The sequence below is a fragment of the Solanum pennellii genome, chromosome 10, assembly GCF_001406875.1.
Source record: "Solanum pennellii chromosome 10, SPENNV200".
In the NCBI taxonomy this organism is placed as follows: domain Eukaryota; kingdom Viridiplantae; phylum Streptophyta; class Magnoliopsida; order Solanales; family Solanaceae; genus Solanum; species Solanum pennellii.
The window spans coordinates 77,205,492-77,227,592 of record NC_028646.1 but is presented as its reverse complement, the minus strand read 5'-3'; the positions used below and the strand labels follow the sequence as shown (position 1 = coordinate 77,227,592).

The 22,101-nt window shown below is 30.1% G+C and overlaps 2 protein-coding genes across 2 annotated transcripts; one reads left to right on the top strand and one right to left on the bottom strand.

Moving 5' to 3' along the window:
* Window positions 1-2,626: 2,626 nt before the first annotated feature.
* On the top strand, window positions 2,627-7,119 carry LOC107002777 (enoyl-[acyl-carrier-protein] reductase [NADH] 2, chloroplastic-like). The gene is made up of 13 exons (XM_015200943.2): window positions 2,627-2,784; window positions 3,898-4,188; window positions 4,290-4,399; window positions 4,495-4,550; window positions 4,632-4,716; window positions 4,807-4,854; window positions 5,428-5,502; window positions 5,589-5,700; window positions 5,853-5,904; window positions 5,983-6,034; window positions 6,136-6,193; window positions 6,526-6,624; window positions 6,727-7,119. Exons 2-13 carry the CDS (start codon window positions 3,915-3,917, stop codon window positions 6,882-6,884), a joined length of 1,179 nt encoding a protein of 392 aa, XP_015056429.1. The 5' UTR covers window positions 2,627-2,784; window positions 3,898-3,914; the 3' UTR covers window positions 6,885-7,119.
* Window positions 7,120-7,573: 454 nt separating this feature from the next.
* Window positions 7,574-11,368, bottom strand: LOC107032256 (non-structural maintenance of chromosomes element 4 homolog A-like). Its single transcript, XM_015233839.2, has 7 exons — window positions 10,916-11,368; window positions 10,318-10,398; window positions 9,452-9,704; window positions 9,279-9,369; window positions 8,676-8,892; window positions 8,497-8,588; window positions 7,574-8,137 (listed from the first exon to the last, which is right to left on the bottom strand). The coding sequence occupies exons 1-7, from the start codon at window positions 11,124-11,126 to the stop codon at window positions 7,880-7,882; spliced, it is 1,203 nt and encodes a 400-aa protein (XP_015089325.1). The 5' UTR covers window positions 11,127-11,368; the 3' UTR covers window positions 7,574-7,879.
* Between the last annotated feature and the right edge of the window lie 10,733 nt (window positions 11,369-22,101).

Below are 22,101 nucleotides of genomic sequence, written 5' to 3'. Positions count from 1 at the left end.
TATATAAATTTTCTCGCTTTATACAAATACAAACATATTTTATAACTTCTGTTTGTATAAAAGTGAGAAGAAGCGAGCGAGAGATATAGCGAGAGAGGAGAGTGGCGAGCGAGAGTTTGAGGAGAGAGGTGACCGACAAACAGTTTGCTACGGGGCACAATTAAATCAAAGGATGGTTATAACATTTAATTTGTCATTATATTCAATTTTGCCTAAAAAAATGAACGAATTTTTAGGTAAATAAGTTTCTGGAGAAGATATATTGGTAATTAAAATTGCACTTTATTATTCACTACATGTTTTGATAAAATTTTAATTATTCTAACAAATATATGAAAACTTTCATGGAAAACATGTGCAACACACTTATTCAGAAACTAGTAATATATGCACAAATACAGAGCAGGCTCATGTGGGTTCACCCGAAATTCTGGACAAAAATTACACTATATATATAAGATATTTTCTTTTTTGTATTTGCGAAGATATTTTAACTTTGAATAGCCTCATGGACAAGAAGAAAGCTATAACGCAGTAAAGTCAACTCTCATGTCTGGAGTTTAAATCCCGGCGTGAACGTTTATTTATTTAGCTTTTTTTCATTTAGTCGTTCCTAAAAGTGTGGATTTTAACCAAAAAAAAAATCAAGTTTCAGTTTTCAAATTCGTAGGTTTATAATATTTCTACCTAATTATTCTAGGAGTAAATTTTAGGTTCAACAAACATAAAATCATATTTGTATATTATAGCTATAGTTTGCATAATTCCGTTCCATATCAAACTTTATGATTGCTATGGAGCATCAACTTTGTATAAATTGTTGGCAGGCCTCTCGTTGGTATAAAAGTGCAACGATGTATATGTATATCAGTTAGGTAATTGTATATATATAACTATTATGTATATGTATCAATGATTGTATTTATATATTTGTATAAAATTTGAATTTGTATACAATTTAATGAATTTTTGGCTAAAATAATCCTTAATCTGTACCCAAAATTTAACCTACATCCTTAAAGTATCATTCTTAGCAGAAAGTATCCTTCAAGTATTAAAATGTGAATAATTTTCATCCTTTTACTTGAATTTATCAGAAAACTAACAAATCCCACAAAAAATTAAGCATCCTCAATAATTATTATTCTTAGATACATCAAAAATACTATCCTGAACTTTTTCGTTAATTGAGTTTAGCGTTATGCAAAATCTTTTAATTTGACTTTTTTTCATTTAGTTTTCATGTAATTTGATATTAAAAGTATTATTAGCTGAATATGTTTTTTCTCAATTAAATATGCTGGAAGCGGTGTTTGTTGGAGAATTTTGCTTCTAATAATGTAGAATGAAACTCAAATACGAGATATAATCAATATTTTGAGTTCTTCAATATCTGACTAGCCTAAGAATTTATTGATCTAAAATACAATTTGATTTTGAAAAAAATAAAGATAATTAAGCTTCATTTACGTTACTAAATAAGAAAAACAACAGATCATGTATCCTCACACCTTCCAAACATTTTTTTTTGTTTCAGTAAGTAATGGTGTCTAAGATTTTTAATACTTTTTTAGGAACTTCTTATAGCAGATAATGAAATTAAGCAAGAAAAATTTTGTTGATAGTCACGTGAATTACTCATGTTTTTACAGGATCCTTTTGTTTTCGACGAGATCTAACAGAAGGATGAAAATTGTTAACTTTTATATACTTGAAGATGTTTCTGCTAATAATAATACTTTAAGAATGTTATTTAATTTTGAGATATAGATTAAAGATGTTTTTGACCAAAAACTCCAATTTAATCGAAATAAAACAGTATTCCCTTATTAATAGTTGGGAAAATTGTATATAATAGCAAACTAATAACCTAAATTAAATGGAATAGCTAGAGTTTGATTTAATTGTGCTCCATAGCAAACATTAGCTAAAATTTGCCAGCGTCTCTCTCCCAAAAATCTCGCTCGCCACTCTCCATTCTCGCTCGCCTCTCTCGCTTTATACACAGAAGTGTATAATTCTGTTGCTGTTTTGTATAAAGCGAGAGAAAATTGTATATACATATGCAAAAATGTATATCTTCGTATTATACACTTAATTATACAATTTACAAACATTTTACTTCAAATATTGCAGATAAAAAGGCCAACGAATTATACAATTGCGAATTATACAATTGCAGTTAAATACAATTTTCTCTAGCTTTATACAACAGAAGTGTATATATTGTGTTTCTGTTTTTGTATAAAGCGAGAAAAACATATATCTTTTTGTTATACACTTATAATTATGCAATATACATACATTTTAATTCGATTCAACTGTATGCAAAACAAATTATACAATTGCAGCGAAATAGGCTAGCAAATTATACAATTTAGGCCAGCGAATTATACAATTTAGGCCAGCGAATTATACAATTGTATATGTATAGCAAATTATACAGTTTTATGTTTGCTATAGAGCGTAATTATACAAAATTTGTTATAGCATACAAATATGAATTTTTTGTTTGCTATATGTGAAAGTTGCCCTTAATAGTGTGCAAACTTTTTTGACGGGCTACTAATGGACTTGGGCTATAGGCCCAACCCTTAACAGGGTAAAATTGCCATTCAACAGAAGAGCCAAAAGTCCCACCTGTTAGCACTCTCACTCACTACATTTTCAAAGCTCCTCAACTTCGATTTCATCGAAAGAGACCTATATTAATTCTACTTTGAGAAATCTAAATCAGTTTATTTTCTTCTTTAAGCATTGTTTCTTCGTTTTCATCGACTTGAGGTACGTTATTTTTTTCCCAGAAATATTTATGATCCAAATGCTGTTTAGATTTGCTACATTGATCAATTCATATCTCTATCAGTTCGCGATTTTGTGTTTTTTCGTATTAATTTTATGTTTCCGTTTAGTATTTTGATTAAATCTGGAGAAAATTTGAATGCATTTGAATGTATACATCTGTAAGATCACTTCTGTACTACTTGAGCTAAGATTTCTCAGTGTTTTTGTTGGAATTTTCTGTTTCCGTTCAGTATATTGATTAAATCTGGAAATTAGAATTCATTTGAGTGTATGCATCTGTAAGATCACTTCTGTACTACTTGAGCTATGTTATCTCACTTTATTTGTCGGATTTTTTTGTTTCCGTTTTGTATTTTTGATTAAATCTGGAAATTAGAATGCATTTGAGTGTATGCATCTGTAATATCATTCATGTACTACTTGAGATATGTCTTTAGCTTTTGTCTGCTAGCATTTATTATTTATTTTAGGTTGTGTCTGGTATAATGATGACATAAGTTGAGCTTAAATGAGTAATGAAAATTCATGTAGCCGACCTCATCATGATTTGGATCGAGGGTAGATGTTGTAGGTTGTGTATGTTATGATGGAAAATTTTCAATAACAAAACCTTTTTCACCAAAGAGAGAGAATGCTATCGAGTTTCCTAGTGGAACTTAATTTTCTTTACAAAATTTTCAACTTTTAACTTTATATTGCCTTCTCCAACAACACTCAGACATTATTATCAATTTTTTTTAAAAAATCAAAACGCTATCCAGCTTCCTTGCATTAACATTGATCTTTGATAAATATTTTACCGGAAATTATTTTCTACCAAGCACACATTTTTAAGCTGGGTGTGGTGCTTGATCATTCTTATTTTTGAGCGCTTGATGGAGGTTGTTGATGAATGCTTAACTTCATTTTTTTGGGGTGGGTGGGGGTTATACCCTGAGTTCAAATTTGTGTTATATGGAATAAATATCTCGCTAGATACAATTATAAGCTTTACATGTACTTACACATTTGGATTTGATGTTAACGTGTTATAATATATGTTCTCTTGGTTAAATGATATTTCGTTGCACTGACAATCTATGATTCCTTCAGATTCTTCTTTGTCGGAAATGGCTGCAAACACAACTCCTGGCTTGCAAATACAAGCAACCAAACAATGCATTCCTGCATCGCAGAATGTTTCAAAAATGAGCACTATGAGTTTCAATTTTGGAAGTAAAAGAAAATCTTTTACTGATTTTAGAAGTTCATCACATATCTCGCTCACGAAGCCAATCCATAGCTTCAAATTGGCTCCTATAAAATTTGAAAGGATGGTTACAAAAGCAATGTCTGGAGCTAGTGAACAAGTGCCAGTTTCAGGGTTGCCTATTGATCTGAGAGGTTGCTCCGAAGTGTCTATGGATTCTCCTTTGAGTTGAGTTTTTGTGCTGAAATTCAGAGTTCATACTTGCGATATTGATTGCTATTTCTTATTGATGCAGGTAAGAGGGCATTTATTGCTGGCATAGCAGATGACAATGGGTATGGATGGGCAATAGCAAAGTCTCTTGCTGCTGCAGGGGCTGAAATTCTTGTTGGTACATGGGTGCCTGTACGTATATATATGATTTGTTTTTGAAGTTACTACTATTTATTACTTATAGCAATGTCAAAGAGGTTATCTTTTCTAATAACTTCATATTTTAGGCGCTCAACATTTTCGAGACCAGTCTGCGCCGTGGGAAATTTGACCAATCACGAGTGTAAGAATGATGATGTTCTTTCTTTCCATGTACTCTTTCCCCCCACTCTTTTCAGAGGGATAATGTAATTTGATGTTTTAGGTTGCCTGATGGTTCATTGATGGAAATTGCAAAAGTCTACCCATTGGATGCCGTCTTTGACAGTCCAGAAGATGTTCCTGAGGATGTAAGATAAACTATTTTCAGTACTCTTTCCAACAAATTATAGGAAAATTGCTTAAGTCTAATCATTCTTGGTGAAATTTGTATGGTGCAGGTGAAAACAAACAAACGTTACGCCGGATCCTCAAAGTGGACTGTCTCGGTATTATGCTCTACATATTTGTTGGTGTTTATCATATTTTTCAACTGGATATGTACCTGCGTGCAATCATATGCAATTGTTAATGCTCATATTAAGGAAACTTGGGTTCATGCATGTCAGAGTATTCAAACATATACCAGATGTTTCTGGTCGTCTCACCTTTTTCCACCATATCTTTGCACATTGCTTATAGTTGACATTCATATTATTATTAATTGTTTGTGCTACAGATAGTACCAAGGAACTAGAATTTTTATTTAAAATCTTCTTGAATCTGGATCCCTAGAACTATTGGGCCAAAAAAGATGTGGTTAGGAAGACTTCATTGTGTATATGCATCATTACTGGTGAGTGCTGGTGTTTGTGTTTGGTTATCAGTAAAGACTTAATTATATGCTATAGGCATCATTGATGCTGGAACTTGTGTTTGGTTATCATTTTCTCCTTCAATTTTGTAGTTGAACTATCTATGTTGCACGTAAAGTAGTAAATCAGTATTGTATGTTAGGGAATGCATTATGTCAAAAGAGCTGATAAACTTGTTATGTGACCTTGCAATTTCTAATATTTTAGGAAGTTGCTGAATCTGTAAAACAAGATTTTGGCACTATTGACATCCTTGTACATTCACTTGCAAATGGTCCAGAGGTACACTTCTCCTTCTTCCTTTCATTATTTTTTGTAAGTCATGTATAATCTTCATGAGGCCAATAACTTCTAAATATTTATTGTAGGTTAGCAAACCTCTATCGGAGACATCAAGAAAAGGATACCTTGCAGCTATATCTGCCTCCAGTTATTCCTTCATATCTCTACTAAAGCACTTTCTTCCCATAATGAATCCAGGTAAACTCTTGTTAATGTTCTGTTGTTTTTTGTTATTTTGGTAATACAAAATAAGTGAATGATATGCTGTTCATCAGACAACTCCTTTTCTGTAAACGTTTTAACAAGAAAGAAGGAAATCTGAATCTTTCAACTATGTCCTTACCTTGCAGGCGGTGCCACAATCTCTCTAACGTACATTGCTTCTGAAAGGATTATCCCTGGGTACGACTCTCATTAATTGCCTAGGTTGAAGTTCCTTAATTTCTCAGTATATGTTTAATATTCTTCTTGAATTTACAGATATGGAGGTGGTATGAGTTCAGCAAAAGCTGCTTTGGAGAGTGACACAAAAGTAAGTTTGTTGCTAATTTTATTTTCGATAATCCATATCTCGTTTCCTTTAGCTTCAACTATGAGCATCGCTTAAGAGTTGTTTTAACGTTTTTGTTGAAGGTCCTGGCATTTGAAGCTGGAAGAAAGCACAAAGTCAGAGTCAACACTATATCTGCAGGTATGCATCACAACACTCAGTTTTTCGCATAACTTGATGCTCTTTGAACTCTGTAAGTTTGCTGCACAAACTAATTCAAAAAAATGCTGCATTTTTCAAAGCTTGTAGCTTATTCCCGTCACAGGAAGAGTATGTTTTCCATGTTAGTACATCCCTTCAGTTCCATGACAAACTAAACTTCATAAAAATATATTTGGTGGAGAACCTCTTCAACCCTTTTGTGTGTTCGACTTACACAAAAAAGTCCTATTTTTTTGGCTTCCTTCCAATGTGCTTGGTGCTCATAAATCTGGAATCCCATTGCCGAAAATTAAACAAGTAATTGTTTCCAGGTCCACTGGGAAGTCGTGCAGCAAAAGCTATTGGCTTTATCGACATGATGATAAATTACTCACTGGAGAATGCTCCTTTGCAAAAGGAGTTATATGCTGGTAAGTCACTGAGAATGCTGTTGATTCTGATAGTTGTATTAATGTATGTTGTTTGCGGCTCTATTGTTTCTGAGTATCTAAACCTGTAATTGGATCTAACAGAGGAGGTTGGGAACACTGCTGCTTTTCTGGCATCTCCTTTGGCTTCAGCGATTACTGGCGCCACTGTGTATGTTGACAATGGTCTGAATGCGATGGGAGTTGGAGTTGACAGCCCAGCTTTCACGGGTCTCGACATCCCAAAAGATAATAAGAGCTAGTGCTAGAAGCTTTGGTGATCTAGAGAAACTTTGTTTTGTTATCTGTCATAGATTCCGGATAGCAATTGTTAGTGACATCGTATCTTTTTCCAGAAGGTAACTTAATTTGTACGAGGCAATCTCAGTTTTAGCTGCGGTCCTCATTATTTATTGGCAGTGTGTTACCTGACCTATCTACATTAAGCTAGCATTTGGCTATAGATTTCCATATATTTTTGAAGCACTTCTCCGTGAAGTTTCTATGTGTCCATATATTTTCGAAAACATATTTCACTTTTTTTAAAAGAAAAAACAAACATGGAACATAATTTGAATTCATAAGTTCAATACAAAATTACAGTCATTTTCATAATGAACTAGATAACACATTATCCAAAAATAACACGATATTTTATTAGAACTACTACTAATACAACTATCAGCTACTAATGAGGGGTTGTATTGATAGGAATGTAGTTTATTTTTCTTGATTTTTTTGGGTAATCAGAAAGAAACTATATTCTTTGCTTTCTGATAACCCAAAAAATACTGCTTTTTTCCTGATATTCCACATATATCGTCACTTTTTGTTGTGTACACTTCTTTGGTAATGATGTTCAACCTCTGCACAAACCATGGTCCATCGAGGTGTACCATAAAAATGTACAACAGGGTCAATACCAACTTCTCTAAGAAATTCAGCTAAGCTATTACGGAATTCTAGCAGAGTCATCATTTGAAAAAAAAAAACACTGAATTGTTACCACCAGTGTAACAATTACTTGTTTACTACAAACAGAGAACAATTTACAGAAAACATAATACTCACTTGGGGGATACCCAACATTTGAATTCCCATGTCCCCAACGAATGTCAAATTTGGCACCTAGATTAACCAAAGAGATATTGGCCAAAGAGGGGGTGGGAAGAAAATCAGAAGGAAGTTAGCAAATTCCTAATACTTCACCAATAACTAAGGAACATCTTGCATCATCTCAAAGTGGATAAACTGTAGCTTAGTCTTGTGTGAGCTTTCGTTTTCCTTTACGAATGGCAGCAGCTCTTGCAGAATTGTCATTTTCTGGGGAGTCTTCAACTACAGTCTGCTCCTGCAAAACCAGACCACGATTCCGAGATAACTTCCTTATAGGTGTTGTTGAAACAGCTTGTTCCTTATCTACGGTACTTGATGCTGGTTGAGAAGTGGCTGGTACATCGGCTTCATTTCTGTGAGGCATTAATTCATCTCCAACAGCAACAGAAGCTAACATAAGCTGCATATAAGGATGAAAATTCAGATCATTATCAGACTTAAAATGATCATTTAACATATTCAAAAACGTGCAGCAAAGTGGTAGAAACCGTGCTTAGAACAATAAACTGTTATGAATCACAGATGAAAATGAGTCGGATGGAAAAACTGATCAAACACCTACTAGTGCAGAATTATACAAATTTGACAGTTGTTTGCCATCAACTATTCCAAATCCTTGGCCATTAGGTTTGTGTGAGAAACAAAGTTTTAGTAGAAGATAGAAAGTCATTTCAGTGTGCTAATACAGCAATCTCAACAGATACAAAATATTGACCACCAAAACATCCACAATTTGAGAGAGGAGATGGTTTGTGTTACCTTCCAATCCTGGAAGTCAAATCTAAAGACGAAGTGGTTATAAGAAACCTCCCCTGAAAGGACTGCATTAGAAGCAGGCGCATTCCTTGGTGCTGCATCAGCATTAGTTACTCAAGTCATGAAAGAAGAAGTAGCAAAAGAAGAGAAATGAGAAAACAACTATGGATGTAAGAACTTACAAACCCTATGACAGCCTTTGTCGTCAACAGTTATGTCAGCCCGCCCATCTTTAATTAGAAACGATAGGGCAAACAAATTTTCAACTGTTTGTGCAAAGGATCTTCTATTCAGGATTAAGTTTTCAAGCTTGGCACTTTTATGCCTCCTTAGAATTTGGAACATTGTCGCCATATTCTTGTCAGTGTCTGTCTTGCCTTCACCATCAGGTTCATCTAGCTGAAAACATATCTAGAAATCTTAGGATACAATTCATTTCGACAAAGTAGGAAAAAGTTAGCTAGTGGTTTATACAGTTCAGAGCAACTACAGATGAAAAATAACTGCAATCAGCAGCATGTAAAATAGAATGAATAAACACAATTGCATACAGAGAAATAGTTGAGCAATGGAAATCTACAAGATAATAGTATCCAAGCAAAAGCTTGCTTAAACTATTTTAGTGATAGACCCAATTCTTCTAACAGAAAACATCAGAGTAAAGTACTTCAAATGTTTTAGCTCAAAATATATTCCAGCTTCTGGTAAGGGGTAGCAATTTCATTATGCAATTTCCCCACAAAATAAGCAAGGCTGTGTAGAGGTTTGTAAATCGGAATTTATACCTCCTCTGGGTGTTCACTTTCTGTTGGTATCACACGCTTTTTACGAACCACAGGATTGCGTTGCTTAATTTCAGTATTCATAGGTCCAATCCTGTAAATAATATAGATTAACATCTGGTTCAACAGACAAAACAGTACCTATCGAGAAAGAATATGGATGATTGAACAATTACATAGTGCAGCATCCAGGAGCACCCCTGAAAACATGAGAGACTACACGACCAACATTGTACCAGTGCACATTGTTTCCATCCTCTTCTGTCCTACGGCTGGATCCAGCTTCTTGGACAAAGTCCCTAAGTAAGCAACTAACAAAATCTGAAGGGGTCACGCCTCCATTACTATGTGCCTTTACAGTGGTCACCAGTGTGTTTGTGATGTCCAGCAAGGCTTCAGCATCGGCGACCTGTTCCCTAGGTTTTTGTACTATATATAAAAAAGAAAAAAACTTCTAACTGAATTCAGAATATTCAAACATGATAGTGTGAATGAGTCATCAGGGTTGTGAACCTTAAAAATTCAAAAGAATAAGCTTTTGTTTCATTTCTCAGCAATTAAACAAATCAAAAGTTGGAGGGAAATGATCAAACGTGTGTTTCTCATGCTCCAAATTTAAAGGAAATTATCAGGCATTTTCTGAGGAAAGTATTATCCACTTGCACTCAGCTTTGCTTAATTTATTTTATATAAGGTTTTAACTCAGCATAAAACAAAGATTTGAGAAACAGACTAATCTAACAAATCAATCATAGTTACGCGAGCAAGTAATGGAAGGCTATCAATCCAATTACTGAAGAAACCATCTATTTTCAAATTCTTTTGCCAAATAGATCATGAGATTTCGCAATAGCATGCTGCGAAAATTTCAACTTTTGCAGTAGTACTTCCAAAACTCTAGAAAAAACAGTTGTTTAACTCATTTTCAAGGTGGAGGGAGCATTCAGTGAACAAATCTCACTCACACAAGCATAGATGAGCTACATTTAAAGATAGCACAGATAGTATCAATGCACCAGAAACATAAAACTTGAATCAATACCTTGCTGATGTAGCCTTTCAACTTCCTCAATTATTGACTCAAATCTATCTGAATCAACTGTTGATATATTATCTCTCTCATCTGCAACAAACACAAAAATATTATTGCCTAATTATGCAAAAAAGACAGCAGCACCGATTGCATTCATTGAATCAACTTACTAACATGAGATATTCACCATAAAATCAAAATTGAACTCTTTTGACTCCAACAGAAACTAGTCTTAGAACTCATCCAAAAAAAAAAGTAGAATCAGTTGCTAACAAATGACATAAAAAAGGCAAATTTAAAGAAGATGAAAATGACAATTCTCTACGACACTACGACTACAACGATTTAAGTGAGAAAGATACTACATTTTAGATTTTTGTTTTGTTTCGTTTGGCATTATATTTGTTCAGATGAATAGTATAATTATCTATAACTATTTCACCAATAGTGCTTTCAGTTCTATCTGAATACCTAAACTCCATATCTGAATTCTAATTAGATAAGTCATGAATCTATTCAGTTATGCTATTAAATCACACATACAATTAAGAAAAAAAACTGAATGCAAGCATATAAAGGAGCAAAAATTATGGAACTACTAAATTACCAGAGATCCGATTCTTAAAATTGAGATAATGAGAGCGTAGAACTCTTCGCCCTATTATAGTCTCTTCCTCCACCGAACTGTTATTGTTGTTGCTATTGCTAGGACCTGCTACTGCTGCCGCCACTGCCTCTTCGGCTGCTGCAGCATTTCTCCTTGTCTTGACTCCATTACCCGGAGTATTAACAGGTTCGCGTTTTACAGCTCGAACCATTGCTTAATAAGGAAGCTTTTTATGAAAGAATTAGGGCGAAATTGTTCAAATAAGATTCGAGAATCAATGAAGCAGATCGAAGAAATTGAGAAATCAGAGAAGAAAAATCGCTAAAATTTGAAATCCAGAAGAAGAAAGAAGAAGAAGTAAGAACCCTATGAATATTCAAAAAAAAGTTGAAACCTCCATTGAGGCGCGCTGTGAGTAATTTACCCCTTTCCCTCTCTCGCTCTGTGTATAAGTTTTGGGAAATGATGAATATAGTCCTTAATAAATTTTACAAGTGTTGAATTTGGTCCTTTAAGTTATAAATAAAGACAATAGTTATTTTTATTTGTCAAAATAAATTGTGGAAACATAACATAATATACTTAGCTAAATCGAGGATATTTTAGGCTTCCTTTTATGTTATGTATATCGAATATATTCAATTATTCAACGTAAAATTGTAACTTTCTTCAAGTTCTATTGCTTATGAGACTTTCTAATTAGCGTGAGATATAAAATTGAATGGAACGATACACAAATGGTCTTAGAACTTCTTTTAGGGTAACTTTTATTAGGCAAAGTGTATAAGAATAGTACTAAATAGAATGTATTAATAATATTCAGATTAGTAATGATGATATTAATTTTATTAAAATTACTTCTTATCCACCGTTTGATTTTGTATCTCAGAGGTGGTTTTGTTGTTAACCATACTTATAAATGTATTACTAACTTTGTATTGTTAGTGTCAATTTATTATATAGTAGTTATACATCTTTTAGTAAAGAATTAGGTCTATCCAAGATCATCCATTTTTAAAACTATTGGGCTTACTCGGGTAATAATCAGAATTTGTTGGGTTAAGGCCCATAGCCCATAATGGCATATTGGCCTAACTAATTGGTACTCTTGTCGAGATTTGACCATATCAGTGCGGATTTATCTACTGATTTATCATAATTCAGTATTTAACAGTAAACTTAATTATTATTTTAAATTCACGGGGACCATAAATGTCGCAAAACTATCCTCCATCTATCTATTGGCTTTAAAATACCATTTTCATCACCTATTGACTCCAAAATACCCTTGTCATCCATCTTTGGATTCAAAATTGACCACTTATTTAACGATTTTAAATTTAAAATATTTAAATATTTTTTAATACATAACTCTCAACTATTTGTTATAATTTAACTTATTAATATAATTTATAAATCAATCTACTACCCAACATTACTAATTAAACCACACCCAATTAATAAACCTAACTCATTACTAATGCAACAACAGAAAAACTACTGCTAATACTAAAAATTTGAGGCGAAATGTCTGTAGAAGTAGATTATCATACATAGAAGTCATCAATCAAAACATATTATAATTCAAGTGTCTAATTAAAAATTACCGATAAACTTAAAAGTCTGACTATGTTCATCTTAATTATTCACTCGTCTCAGTTATGTGATGTTACTTAATAGATAACTTTTTAAAAAAGAATGTATTAAAATTTTAATATTTAAAACAAATAATAAGTATTTATTAAATAATATTAAAAAAAGTGCATGAATTAATTCTGTATGTACTACTTCTTTACCTTTAATCATAAAATTCGAATTAAGCTTGAAAGAGAATTTTATTGAAAGCGTCCTCCTAAATAAGCGGTTCAACCTAAATTTAATTGGAGTTTCAATTCAGACTCGAATAAGTTTGAATGTCATTTTGCAGGAATCTGTAATTTCATCATGTTTTAGTAGTGTTTAGGGCGATTCTGATATTAGAATTGATTTATTAATTGGGTGGGATTTAATTAGTAATGGGTGGGTAGTGAGTTGGTTTATAAATGATATTAATAAATTAAATTATATCAAATTGTTGAGCGCCAAGTATTTAAAAAAATTATTCAAATGGTTTAAATTTGAAATCGTTAAATAAGTGTTTAATTTTGAACGCAAAGGTGGATAACAAGGGTATTTTAGAGCCACTAGGTGGGTGAAAGGAGCATTTTGGAGCCACTAGGTGGATGAAGGATAGTTTTGTAGCATTTCCAATACTTCGAGGATATTTTAGGCCATTTTCCATTGAATTCACGGTAAAAACCTATACATTTGATTTATTCTAATTACACAATAGGTGTATCGATAGTGATTTTGTGATGATCGTTATACGTAATGATAGTTGTGTCGACTGTGGTGGAGATAGTTGTGTTTTTGGGGTTGTAATAATACTTTGTTATGTGTCTATACAGACTACACCTGTGAGATAAATTATCATAATATTCATTATGTGAATAATATTTTAATGATTTTTAAACTCTATATAAAATCTTAATATATTTAACATATTTATTCAGATATAAACTTTTACCGAACACAAATAAATATCAAACGACATGCAAATCTCTATCATCCATAAACCGTGGAAATCTTATTCTAAAAACATCCAATAAGAATATTTTCAACTTTTATTGCCCATTTTATTGAAGTATCTTTTATTGGGTTAGGCAAATTATGATCTTAAAACATGATGAGAATTCTTTAAAAAATAGTGGTCACCAATTTATGTTCTTTTCAACGATGGCAAGCGTCGTTTTAGGGTGTGTTTGGTATAGAATTTCAGACTTTTCTACATTTGGTTAATTAAAATATTATAAAAAGTATTTTTTTCAATGGAAAAACAAATTTTATAAAGGGAAAATTATACTAACTCCACTCCTTGACCACCACATCGCCACAAAAAAGTAAGTTTTTTGCTGAGTGTCGTTTAATAAATGACACCGATACCTACTACAATCCCCAATATTTTTTTAATTAGTTATAAATGTTATTTAAATTATATTACTGTTGTATTTACTTGTCAATCGTTAAAAAAATAAGTAAAGAAATTTATTTTTTTAAAAAAAGAATAAAAATCATAAAGGAGATATCTCTTCCTCCCAAACACGCCCTTAGTGAAGGGCGATTAAGATTAGTCAATAGACGTGGCTTACACTAAAGGTATGAAATGAATTTTATGATAGTGATTCACAAAGGGTTTAAATTTTCTTGTAAAATTAAATTATTTAAAAATAATAAGGCCATGTTTGGAGAGTTTTGACAGTTTAAAGACAGAAGCCGAGATTCCTCTATAATTTTCTTGTTGTCACAGTGTTTATAATTTGATGCCAAACATTATATTATAAAGAAATCATAGAAGATTAACAATTACTATATTTTTAGGGTTCCTTTGTTTGTTAGATTTTATTCATCGTTACAAGATTTTGACCTTTTGGGGGTATCTTTTTCTTATTCCAAGTTATGGAATGTTGAATTAATTTGTAATATTTAATGATTTAAAATTGAATTAAAATTTTGGTTGATCACGAAAAATTTATTATATATATATACATATATATATATATATATATATATATATATATATATTCCTTTATATGAAATTATTGAGTTCGGAGCCTAAAGGGTATAAAATATTAACAAAAATTTCAAAACGGTATAAAAATTTTATATCAACCAAAATGGTAAAATCGCTGGAACAACAACGATTTACTCCACCGGAAAAAGCAAAATCGCTGCTACAGCAGCGATTTTGCAAAATGTGATTTTTTTTAAAAAAAAATTTAAATCGCTACCTAAGCAGCGATTTTCAATTTTATTTTTTTAAAAAATTTAAATCGCTACCTAGGCAGCGATTTTCAATTTTGTTTTTTTTTTAAAAATTAAATCGCTACCTAGGCAACGATTTTCAATTTTGTTTTAAATTTTTTTTTAAAATTGCTGCCTAGGCAGCGATTTCCATTTTTTAAAAAAATAATTATAGAAAATCGCTGCCCCAATTTTTTTAATTTCGTTTTATTGTTTTTTCCTAACTTATGAAATGCTTGTTAAAAAGATTGAATGGTTCTTTTGTTATAAAACTATTTTTAGAACCCCTATGTGGAGATGGAATCTTTATAAATTATAATGATATACTTAAAAAAAATTTAATTAAGGACATTATTACTTTAAAACACGTGTAAAAATAAAAATTCATCTGGATGGAATCCAAGAATTTTAAAAAGGAGAAAATCATTTTCATTCACACTCTCTCTAGTCTGCATTATATAATTATTAATGACTATCTAATCTCCACTTATTGCAATTTTATTAGTATTGATTAATGTAATGGTTGAGAAGAAGAAGAAGTTCCAGTATACATATAAAAAAATACCAATTTCCATTTTTGGGTATTAGGGTTAAATATATGTTCCCAATTCGATTATGTTATTTTTTACATATAAATAAATATAAAAAAAACATAGACAAGAGACTTTTGAGATTTAATAAATTTACTATGTAAAAAGTCTTTGAGATATTATCATTTTTTTTTTCCGTTAAACTTTGTCCATAATTAAGATAAAATATATTTACATATATTTGAAGATGAAGTTATATTTTATAAGTCTATAATAGTGGTTTTTAAAAAGTAAAAATTTCACTCAATATTTAATACCTGAGCCTGTTTATAGCGATGAATTTCATTCTCATTGAGTTTAATTGCACAATGCACAAATCTTTTATTAAATATCTATGGAAAAATATCAATTTATTCTTTCAGCTCTTTCTATGTTTCAACAATGAGAATTTTTTAAAAACAATTATTTTCTAAAATAAATATTTAAAAATTCTTATCCAAACGAGGACAAGAATATGCAAAATGAGAAGCCAAAAAATTTGGCTAAGATCAAATATATTATATACTTATCATAAAGTAGCATAATATTAATTTGCCTGTTGATCAATACTAACTGGCCAATGTGTTGAAGGTTTCTATAAGGTGTCCTTTGAACAATTTAAGAGGCAAAAATAGCTATGTAATTGTAATGTTCATCCAAAAACAAAATATTAAAAAGGTCCTTTTCATAATACCGTAAATAACAAATATTTTGCCCTTTTCCCTTTAATAATATTTTAATTCCAAAAGCATCCAAAAATGTGATTTTTGAATTATGAATCTAATCCACCAAGTGGACTAATGACAAACAACAACATATTCATAGTAATCATACATGAAAAATTGGAAGAAAATTAAGCGGAAAGTAAATATATAATTTTTAATTTAAATAATAAATATCGAAATATTTTTTTAAAAAATAATACAAAAATTATAAGAGGACGTAACAAATACTCAGTCAATTAATATCCCGTTAATTTAGGGGTATTAATCATTTTTTTGATACTTACCTATTGTAACATGCTCTTATTGTCCCAAATTGGAAATATCACACTAATAATAATATAATATAAAAGTCAACGAAGAATTTTTTTTTTCTTGTATATTTTATGTAAGATCGTTTTCATTCTTTAATTTGTTTTTTTTTTCATTTAAAATTTGGGTTGATTAAATAAAAAGTAAGGATAAAAATTAGCCACTAAATCAAGAATGTTAAAGCCTGTAAAGATAAATAATCACAATTTTTTTTTGGGAATTATGGATTAACATTATCTTCATTATCATTAGATAGAAGTAGAACTATACATATATCAAAAAGTGCAAAAAAAATAATCTACTTCCAATAAGAAAATATTTTTAAAAAATAATAATTGATTTTTTGTAATAACTTAGTGAGACAATAATTCCAAAAATATATATAGAGGAAAAAAAATATTAATGATATTGGCAAGGGGTTGTATCGGTGTACGAAATATATCGAATCGAAAATCGATAAAAAATTCGACTAGTGATTTGGGTTGACTTGATTTGGTGTTGGAAAAAAATATCGATTATATTTGGGTTGGTCTGGTTTCAACTAAAAAAAAAATTAACATGAGATCAAACCAACCCGACATTATATATATAATTTTAAAATTTTATTTTATACGTAAAGTACTAACTTTGATATAATTTTTAAACATCTCTTATACTTTTTCATATTTTTTTCTTTCAATATATTTATTTCATGGTAGGAAGTTAAAATCTTAATGATCTAATAAAGATTATAGTCATATATGTTGGTAATTATAATAAAGTTTAAATAGAAATTCAATTAATACTAAGCAAAAAGAAATTCAATTCGACACTAACAATGACAATAATATTGAATATTTGTTTTTTTAGTTTTACATAGATTTGGACAATTATAATACATGATCTAATTTTACTTTCTTTTAATATTTATTATGTAACTAATACTTACTAAACTTATTTTAGCATGATTTATTACTTTAAATTATGATCAATTTCATTATGACTTAGTAATTGTAATATTTGTTTTACACGATTTTATTATTATTATTTTGTTGGATATTTTAGTGTCATTAATCATAACATATTTTTTGTTATTTTCTTGAGAAATAACTTAGATAGTTGCATTTTGGTAGGACTGGAAAAATATTTGAAGTACAAGTAAATTATATGTTTGTATGAATACTACCCGAAAATCCAAAAAACCCGAAGAAATCCGAAAAACCCGAGGTTAAAAAACCCGAGTTTTATTGGTTTGATTTGGTTTATAAATTCAAAAATCCGACACAAATGATCTGATTTGATATTTGAAAACCCGAACCAACCCGCTCATGTACACCCCTAATTGTACTTAAATATAATTAACGGATAAATAATTGATTTTAAATAGTATCTTTTAAATTGTTTAAGCTATAATTATATTCTAAACTGATTAGAATATAAACCATTCATGTGCTTCACCAAATAATTGTAGTCGATTATTCCGTTAATCATTTTTATAATTAATAATAGTTAATCACAAAAGTCCCACCTATCATTTGATTAATTTTTTAAAGATATAAAAACAAGTTCTCCAAATACAAACCCCAAAGAAACCATTGTTATTGCATTTTATTTATTTATTTATTTTGGCTACTTGGCTACTAGAACATAGTGGAAACCGGCCATGTTTATTCTTTTTTTAATTGGTCAAAAGAGAATTAAAAAAAAGAAGTGAGCTATTTAGAATTGAACTCAAACGTATTATAAATATAAAAAAAAGTGACCCAAAAGGCCTGAAGCATTCCGTTTTTATGTAGGGTTTGAGAAGAGCCATNGGGGGGGGGGGGGGTTGAACTTAGAAATTTGTTTAATTCTTTAGCTTTATTCTAATATCATATTCATGTTAAGGAATATTTCACTAAATTAATATATATATATGAAAATTAAATCAAGAACCTAGTTCCTCACGTATACTATTAATAAGAGGAAGTTACTCGTATATTAAATATTTTTAACTTTAAAAAAATATATATATTAAGTTTATATTTAGATTTGTCTCTGATGTAATACAGATGGTGTAAATAAAAAAGTTAGAATTAAAACTTCAAAAAACTTATAAGTTTAAATTCCAATATTTTGAAATTATCAAGTTCTAATTAATAATTTATGTCAATTCAGTAGATTTTTTAAATACAAATACAAATTAAAGCATGGATCAAAGCTATTGGATGGCAGCGCTAGATAGCTCCTATCCAGAATTTGTCTTAACATAAATTGGTATTCTTAAAATAACCTGTATTTATAAGGTTAATAAACAGAAACAGAAATAAGATGAAGCAGAAAAAATATAAAATACAAGAATTAATTCGAGTCCACAGAAACTACTGTGTGTCCTTAAGAAATTTAATCCCCTCACTGTACCCAAGGTTATGGATTAATTTCTCCCAAGATAAAACGGATTAAACCTGTTAAAGAAATAGCGGTACGTCAAACTTCTTTAACTTCAACGAACTTAAGAACAGCAACAAGTCACACAGACTCAGTCGATCGACACTTTGATTTTATTTGAGAGAAAAAATAAATGCAGAGAAAGAAAAAAAATTTCAGTGTTTGAAAAATCGAAAATTGACTTCCTTTTATAGCCATTTTCAGCAAGAAACGTGTCTGTTCAGAGAAATCTGTTCAAACCTGTTTATTCCAAAAAGTTGTGTCTTTTGGAAAAAATAACAACTTTTCGAAAAAAAATGTGTCTGTTAGGAAAATAACTATTTTTTGGAAAGTAACGACTTTTCGGAAAAGCAACGACTATTCGGAATGTTACCGTTACCCGCAAATTTATAAGAGATAATATTAACAGGATTTATTTGATTTAACAAAAACTGATTAAATAAATTTTGTCCAAAAAATTATCAATCAAATCATTTGCCAAAGCCAAAGCCGAGCGCCGACGGCGCGAGGGGCATCTTCTTCTTAGCTCTGTAAGAAGTAATGGAAGTGTTTCCTTCTATAAGGACAACAATTTCCCTTTCTTTTGCCGATATGGGAGAAATGACTTTTCATTTGCACTTTGCAAATGACTTTTCATTTTCCCTCCAAAGTAGTACCCTCACTTTTCATATTCTCTCTTTTCTTTTCCCATTCACACTTGCTAAAACCCAACATAAATACGCGATTCAAATATTAATAACTGATTTCATGATTAATTTGTGATTTATATATATATATATTCCATGAAAATAATTTTAGCTTTGCTCTGACATTCCCTCCATCTTAACACTCAACCCCACCCAAAAAAAATGTATGCTGGAGGACTGGATATCTTTATTGACGATAGCGGTGTAACTTGATTCTTTTACTGCTTTGTTAGCTTATAGTTTAGCTTATAGTTTAATAGTTTTAACGTAGCAGTTAGTTGGTGTTAATTATAATTGAATTCTGTTATTGACAGATGTATAATAGTAATAAGCTGTGAGTTTAATTGTAGCATTACAAATATGCACATGGTGCATTGTACATATATCTTTTTTCAATCGATGAAATCAGTTTATATTTCACATCTTCCTTATCTCCCAAATTAGATCTTTTAGGTTCAGTTGCAGATTTCAGTTTTTGTTAATTTTATTACTGTAAATGTCAGCTACATATTAATCAAGATTTTGAAAAAAAATTAAAAATGAGATAACCAAGGTGGTTTCTTGTTTTTTAGTTTTTGTTTGATATTATGTGGGAATCAATCTGATGATTCACTTTTTGTCTACTTCTTGCTGATACAATAAACACCTTAGCACTCAAAGTGAAGCCCTTCGATAGATTCGATTACGATTGATTCTCAAAATCGAGACCTTATTAAAAGTGTATTAATTAATATTTTTCAAAATCTTTCGACTTACACGATTTGTTCTTTCACATTCTCCAGCTATAATAAATAAATAAAAAGAATGAGCTGGTGATTTTAGGCGTAAATTCCTCCATGTTACGTTCCATTTTTTCACATAAGAAAAGGAAGAAGAAAAATGAAAGAATAAAACATGTATTATTATTAATTAACAAATCAATACAAGAGAAGCTTATCTATCAGATAAAGATCCGGTCAAGTATAATTAGGTCAAGTAATGTCCAATGACCTTATAAATTTATACCATATATATTATAATAATAATTTATGGTTGAGATTTATTTAAATTATATATTCATTATAATAATAGCTAATAAAAATAACAAAGTTGTCAACTTTTTTATTTTCTTAAAACTATCAAATAAAGCAATTAAGTCTGCCAAACTAATATTTTCAAGAAAAAAATTAAGATTGACGGGAATATGCGAACTTCCTGGCTTTTTATCCGCCAAACTTCTTCGGGAGTAATTTCACACATGCTCTCTCCAAATTCTCAAGTAATCTCTAGAAATAGATCAAACTTAAAAACATCATTGAGTTCTAAAAAAAACATGATAACACATTAAAAAAAACTTATTTGGAGGTTTTAAAATAATTATAAAAATATATTTATTCAGATTTTTCAAAAGTGTTGAATTCTTTAAAATTAGAATAATTTAAAAAATTCAATACAAGTACGAGGTTTGACAGGTAAAAAACTCGAGAAGTCCGCATATTCCCGCCAGTCTTTTTTTTTTCTTGAAAATATTAGCTAGGGTACACTTAATTATTTTATTTGATAGTTTTAAAAAATAAAAATAATTGACGGCTTTGTTTTTTGTTTTTATTAAAATGAGTATATAATTAAAATGGATTTCCACCATAAATTATTATATAGTACACATGACATAAATCTGTAAGGTTATTGAACATTACTTGACCTAATTATACTTGACCGGATATTCATCCCACTCCAAATGTCTCAATTTTAGGTTATTATTTAGATTTTATTTTTATTTTTAAAAGTTGTATGAATATAGTTTTTGGAATTGACAAAACATGATTCTATATATATATATTAAAAAAATTGACCCCACTCTATTTTTTTCATATTTTTTTTTGGTTTTCTCAACAGAAATCTTTAGATGCAAGTTAGAGAAAGAAATAAAAAGATGACGATTTACTTAACTTTTTTGAATTTAAAATAAAATGAATGTGTGTATAAGGAAGTTTCTAGGCATGAACCACACTATAGGCTACTAAGAATAATTAAGCTTGTGTTAGTGGATATATACCATTCCTCATAAATTTATTATGTTGACAGATGCACCCATAAACTATATTCTTTTATCATCTAAAAGTGATGCTAAAATTAATTGTTTAACCTTATATTCCTCCTTTTTAAAAAATTCTGTATCTTTTTCACTTTTCATTTTAATAGTATAAGAACAAAATACAAAAAAGGACACTTAAATTCTAGGCAAACATCGTTATAATGGCATCGTTTGTCTGAAAATGTTATATTGTTATATGTATATGTATAATGAAGAAGAAATGTACGAATGTAAAAAGGCAAATTTCAGTAGTTCTTCATCGTAAAGTTATGATCATAATTAATGGATACCATTTAAATATATTTTTATAAGATATTCGTCCTTGAAATTCACTATCTGAATACATTAATAATAATTACCATAATACAGTATTTTGTTTTTATACATAGTATATAGTTGTCAGTATTGTTATAGGTAGAATGTTGTTAAATATAACATGAAAAATCGATCGAAATATGATAAGTGAAATGTTGGTATAAGGATGTTTGACTGTATTTGTTTGTTGGAAGGGACAAAATGCTGTTATATATAGTAGTAAATAGTTCACATTGTAAAAATGTTATGTCTTTGGTCTTAT

Coding starts and splice junctions, on each gene's coding strand:
- LOC107032256 (XM_015233839.2), bottom strand. CDS start 11,126: ATGGTTCGAGCTGTAAAACGCGAACCTGTTAATACTCCGGGTAATGGA. Junction 10,399..10,915: donor TTTTAAGAATCGGATCTCTG/GTAATTTAGTAG, acceptor TGTTTGTTGCAG/ATGAGAGAGATAATATATCA. Junction 9,705..10,317: donor TGAAAGGCTACATCAGCAAG/GTATTGATTCAA, acceptor TTTTATATATAG/TACAAAAACCTAGGGAACAG.
- LOC107002777 (XM_015200943.2), top strand. CDS start 3,915: ATGGCTGCAAACACAACTCCTGGCTTGCAAATACAAGCAACCAAACAA. Junction 5,905..5,982: donor TCTGAAAGGATTATCCCTGG/GTACGACTCTCA, acceptor TTGAATTTACAG/ATATGGAGGTGGTATGAGTT. Junction 6,035..6,135: donor CTTTGGAGAGTGACACAAAA/GTAAGTTTGTTG, acceptor TTTTTGTTGAAG/GTCCTGGCATTTGAAGCTGG.